The 5,829-nt window shown below is 47.8% G+C and overlaps 2 protein-coding genes across 2 annotated transcripts; one reads left to right on the top strand and one right to left on the bottom strand.

Moving 5' to 3' along the window:
* On the bottom strand, positions 1-1,117 carry ANOM_011734 (uncharacterized protein; the record flags this gene model as incomplete). The annotated part of the gene is made up of 4 exons (XM_015556990.1): positions 1-138; positions 203-307; positions 379-685; positions 747-1,117. Coding segments are annotated over 4 exons (921 nt in total), but the record flags the coding sequence as incomplete, so codon positions are not given.
* Positions 1,118-3,790: 2,673 nt separating this feature from the next.
* ANOM_011733 (protein kinase) lies at positions 3,791-4,173 on the top strand (the record flags this gene model as incomplete). Its single annotated transcript, XM_015556989.1, has 2 exons — positions 3,791-3,920; positions 3,980-4,173. 2 exons carry the CDS (start codon positions 3,791-3,793, stop codon positions 4,171-4,173), a joined length of 324 nt encoding a protein of 107 aa, XP_015400905.1.
* Between the last annotated feature and the right edge of the window lie 1,656 nt (positions 4,174-5,829).

Genomic DNA, 5,829 nt, shown 5'->3' with positions numbered 1-5,829 from the left:
CGGGTACAAACCAGTATGCGTAACATCAGTAAAAGACTCTCCGCTGGCATCAGCGCAGGAGAACACGGAAATGGTGTCATTGTTGGTGCCAAACTTGTTGTCCTCGCGGTTGCTAATCACAATATGGTTATTGGCAGGCTGTTCCATGACAAGTGTTAGCTTATGTTCTGTTGATATATTCAGTTGCAAGGAAGAGACCCACCGAGATCGCGATTTCAGCAGCGGTAGCCCCGTCTGGCAGTTCCGGACCACCATACGTGGTAGTCTCGAAGAACTTGTCAAAGGAGATCGTTCCGTTCGTGGGATACTGAACTTTGTATCCCGTCAAATGGCTGTTGAGCTCCGATGTCAAATAGAATCGTGTATCGATGGCTCTACCTGGACGTGCACCCTTGGGCGTCCAGAATACGCCGTGTCTGGGACCAGAGCCTGGAGACACTGCCAAAGGCGTCTGCGGTTCCAACAAGCCCGTCGAAGGGTTGATGCGGAAAATGCGCACGAGGTCGCTCCCAGATCGGGAACCAAAATGAATTGACCTGTCGGGTCCAGCACTACACCGTGGGGGTGTGGTGCCTCCTGTCGGTCGGGATCTGTGCCCGGACCATCTAGCTCATATGTGAAGGTCTGGCGATGGGTAAAGACGCCATTGGTGTTAAGGGCATATGCTGTCACCGATGATCCCGAGCTACACAGGGCGTTAGGCATTAGGGCATAGTTCGGGGGCACGGTTGATTTTGGGTCCTTACTAGTGGGCTACAGCAAAGAAGGTGCGATTTCCCGCAGAATACAGGTGTGATTGAACGGGGCCTAGCACCGTCTCCAGATGATGAATCTTGGACAGCGATCCATCGGAGTCGACTTCGAAGGAAGTCAATGTGCCATTCGGTCCATTGAGGCCCTCGTCGAGGCAGACCAGGAGGTTTTTGTCGGCATCCAGCATCAGCCAAGAAGGATTGGGGCCGCAGTCAGTCGTGTTTGAGATGGTCGTCAATTCATAACCTGAGTCGGACCTGCCGAACTCCAGTGTGGTAACTGCGCCCGCATATGACGCGGTATAAACCTTAGACGCAGTGGAAGATGCTCCAAATAGAGCGGCGGTAAGATAAAGACCCTTCATTTTGATAATTCCCCTAATTTACACGTCGACCAACAGGTATGGCAGCAAAAGCTGGTAGATAAAGTGCTCCCACAAGAGTCGTGGTTGGGGTTGCTTTTTAAGCTGGCCGCCCACATTACGCGGGGGATCGCCCAGTCTCCGGTAAAAATGCCGGGAGAAATGCCACGTCGGTACAACCTCAACCACACCACCGTCCGGAATGCTGTCCTGCAATTTCGGACTGGCGGATGCTGACTTTCCCGGTCATTTACCCAAAGGACCGCTCTTGATCACTAGATGATATAATTCTCATTGAAAGTCTCAGATGGCTTGGCTTTATTGGCTACGTTTGGTTGTCTGATTCTGCAGGATCCGAAATACAGTGCTTGGCTGCGTGCTTAGCGTCGCCCAGGAGACCACAATGTCCTTCCCCATTCTGTGGGGCAAACCGAAGGGGATAATTTGCCGCGATTCACTGCGGGGGTCGACCCCAGTGAGCCCAATTACTGAGACCCTTGCTGAGCCATTGTAGAGTAGGTAGTAATGCTAACAGGGCCCGATTAACTCACCATGTAACGTAACATGGTACCGGTCCCTCGTTGAGGCATCCGGTCGATAGCTTGGGTGTAGAGTTACTACTGTACTCGGGATGAATAGGCCAGTGATCCATGAACGAGTCTCATCTTGACGAATTGCTCTTGAGTGTTGCTTCTTAAAATGGTATGGTTCGAATTCATTGCCGGCGGGCTACCTAAGGAGATGTGTTCGATGTGGAGCGGCGTTTCTCCACCGCCCGACCTTCCATCACGTCCTGATTCGCTGTGCCTGAGATGGAAAGTATATAAAATAAACATTGAGTTGTACCAGTGGTACCAGATGTGGTACTCCGCATGCACTTCGGAAAAGTATGAACTTGGCCAATTCTCGGCATGCCGCAACTTCGGTTCCTGGCAGCAGACAGGGCACTGATATCTTGGGGGCAATATTGACTGGGGTCTGCCTCATTGTACAAGTGGTCAATTAGCCAACCAGGGCTGACCAGCGCAAACCAGACTCTCTATCTGATACTAGCCCTTGGTCTCATTCGCAATGTTCGGCATCCTGTCACTTGAGCTCCTTGTCCGATTTGTACTAGTAAGTGCTGTCTCAAATTATGCTTCGTTAGGCGACGAGATACCAAGCGGCTAGTTCTTCGAATTCCCGAGAAAGCTCCTTGTCAAAAACGGAACTCCACTTTAACCGTAGTATTAGTGTTAGCGTGACAGCGACATAGGATCTGTTCATTCGTAACCAATTCTTAGGGTCTGTGTATGAGTAGGAAAATTGTGTACACCAAATTTGAGACAAAGTGTCTTCCCCGTCAGGACATACTGAAGTGATAGATCACTAACAGAATCGCCTGGGGGATGGAATCCTATCGTGGCGGCTAATATCGCGCCTCTGAAACATGCATCCAGGTCGCAGTTGGTGGCCGTTTGTGGGGAGGAAAAATTCACCTTCCCGGCGACGTTTCATTTCCCCTGGATTATTTATGATACCTTTTCCAAGGGACATACCGTTCAATGCTATAACGATGTGTATGGACTCTTTTAGAAATCGCATTATAGCTCCATTGGCCACATTAAAGCATCGACCTTGGCCACTGTCACAGGCGATCGCCCCACGACTTGATGTAAATCAACGTTTCGAGGAGGAAAATACCCCAAATTATGACCCGGCCCGCTTTTACCCAGCCAAGATCGGCAGCGTTCTCAACTACAGGTACCAAATAGTCACAAAAATTGGCTAAGGCACTAGTTCAACTATCTGGCTTGCTCGGGATCTGAATCAGTTTGGCCCTCCCAACTCATTTGACTTAGCTGTTATTGATTGAACTAGGTGGCGCTGCTCCAGGAATAAATATGTCGCGATCAAGATAAACGCTAGCTGGCACCATTCACGAGAGGATGCCGCCCAAAATGAGCTGGATATCTTGAGACATATCTCCACAAAAAATCCCCAGCACAAGGTTGGCACTTTAACAGACACCTCCTTGATGCATTTACTTTAGAATGTTGTTCGAGGACACATCTTGCTCTTATCTTTGAGCCATTGCGGGGGCCCCTTTGGATCTACAGACAGAGATATATTGGGGATGTGATACCCTCTAGTATACTGAAGGTTATTGTCTAGATGATTTATCCAAGCGCTGGATGATCTTCACTCAGAGTGTCACATTATTCGCACAGGTACGTTTCTCAACAGAGACACCCACAATAGGATGAGCTAATACTAGATATAATCAGATCTAAAGCCAGACACTGTAACGGTCAAGATAGAAGGCCTATCTATTCTAGACGAATCTGCCAAAGACGAATACTAAAATCCCCTGCGAAAAAAAGTTTGCTCCGATGGTCGCACCATATACCTGTCTCGAAACAATTATGGAATGTCCCAAAAGGACTACTGGTATAATTACAATCACTGACTTTGATCTTTCCGTTTACGGTGATAGACCAAACAGTGGGTACATCCAAGCAGAGATCTATCATGCTCCAGAGGTCATTTTAGATGCTGGGTTTTCATACAGCGCTGATATATGGAGCCTAGGTGTTATAGTACGTTTTCATGTGTCTGATGTGTTTCCTTCAAATAGCCGACTAATATCAAATGGTCAGTTGTGGGATCTGCTTCAAGGAAAGAAGCTATTTAAGGATGTTGATCCTGTCCACGCCCAAGAATATAATGGGCCAGGCCATCTCTCGCATATCACTGCGCTTCTGGGTCCTCCTCAAAAATTTTTTGGGCGATGGAAAAAGAACTGAGCTTTTCTATACGTCTGATGGTAAGTGCACTCTTTCCTGCTTCGCGTCTTTGCATTAGTTTACCGACTCTATCGAACAGGAAGTCTCAAAGACCCAATCCTCTTTCCGACAGACTTTAACTTCCAGAGCTTGCTCAAAAACATACATGGCGACGACAAGACGATGTTTATCGAATTTGTCAAAAGGATGATCAAATGGCGGCCGGAAGAACGGAGTACAGCAAAAGAACTGCTTCAAGACCCTTGGCTTGCGGCGGAATATGACGAGAGCTGAACCGTCTCTCAAAGAAGATTCCTCCTATGTTCCACGCTTGTACGCTCGTCTTTGTTTCCAGTGCTATAATTGTTTTTCACGACTTTGTGCTGAAGCAATACGCTTACTTGAAAGTCAATTCAGGCTTGGAGCAGCATGCATTTGGAGATCGATATGGAACCTGGAGACGCAGTCATTTGTCTTTCGGCTGTCTTGTGCAGTAGGAAAGCAGTACTAAGCATGGGGAGATACTTGCACTTTTTCTAAACTGCTGCGGTGACAGTCGAGCATAGAGTTCCTGATGGGCCGCTGGTTCTTTGGGCAGCGAGCAAGGCGACATTCGACCATCGTTGTCGTTGGGGTTTGTCTACCGGGTGCCCCTGAGTGAAGGTTTAACACCAGATCGATATAGTCGAGAAGCGTCATGCTTCTTCAAAGATAATATGCCCAGATCTCTGATAGAAGAACAGGGGAACGGGGGGAAACCCCCACAAGCATATTACTGGGGAACACAACATGAATGCCGGGGTTCAGCCAGCCATTGAAGAGCTAGGCAAGGGGGCTAGCCAGTCCTGTATCCGTATCATTCCTGTAGATGTACATCATATAGCATAGATACATATTCCCATCTTCATTTAGTAGCGATCTCCTCCCTGGCGAGAACATTGCAATGTGCACTCCCTTGCGTCATTCCTGAAAAACCCCAACATCTTCAATATTGGGAAGGCACTGTTTGCAGAATGCGTCAATATATTCCATATTTTCCTTGTATATCTATGTTCTAGGCATTAATAAACTAGCCATCATAACATTATTTTGTTGGGATAGGTCAAGGTAGAAGTGCGAGCTAGTCTTCTGGTTGAACGAGTTAAACATCGTTGAACACGGAAGGAACGCAAGTATCCAACAAAAACTTTGAACTCAGCCCAAGAATGGTAGATCAAAAGCCTCGCATACTTCCAGTCAGACGACAAATTAAACAGTGTGATTAGGAAATATGCGAGTTTCCTGCGGGGTTGTTTAAATATTCTGGAATATCACGCTGGGCGATCTAGTTCGATACATCATTGTAAGGATAGTAGCAGCTTTCATATCATCTTAGCACCGTCGTGTCAGGCAAGAAAGATCATTCTAACTAAGACGCTTGATTCCTCATCTAACTAATCAGACCAGACAGATCAACTAGTATCCGCACCGGGACAAGGCTGGGCAGCATATCATATTTAGAAAGCGTATATAAATTCCAGACACAGGCGCAACTCCAGTAACAATAGCTAGTAGTGTGATAACCAAGACAACACTGTGTACAAGACTCCATCAATAGTTTTGGATCGTTGGTGGAAATCTGTCACTCGGATTGATGGTGAACAAGATGAAAGGCTGGTCAAAAATTAAGATATTGAGTCTGCTTTAAAATTGTTTCGCCACCCCAATCACGTCGAAAATTTATTATACCCCTTGGCGAGTAGGCGATGAGCCGTCCCAAGGCTCGGGGTTGCTGAATTGACTGGATCCTCCACTAGCAGGACCAGCAGGCGAAGCGCCATCCCATGCGTTAGAGCCTTGCCCAAATTGGTTACCACAACCACAACTAGGCGAGGCGCCATCCCATGCTCCTGATTGCCCGCGGCCGCCAACAGGAGCAGAGCCATCCCAGGCGCCAGACTGCCCAGACTG

This window comes from Aspergillus nomiae (genome assembly GCF_001204775.2).
Source record: "Aspergillus nomiae NRRL 13137 chromosome Unknown contig00759, whole genome shotgun sequence".
Lineage (NCBI taxonomy): Eukaryota > Fungi > Ascomycota > Eurotiomycetes > Eurotiales > Aspergillaceae > Aspergillus > Aspergillus nomiae.
Note: the sequence above shows the minus strand (reverse complement) of the source record. Positions and strands in the feature narration are given on the sequence as shown.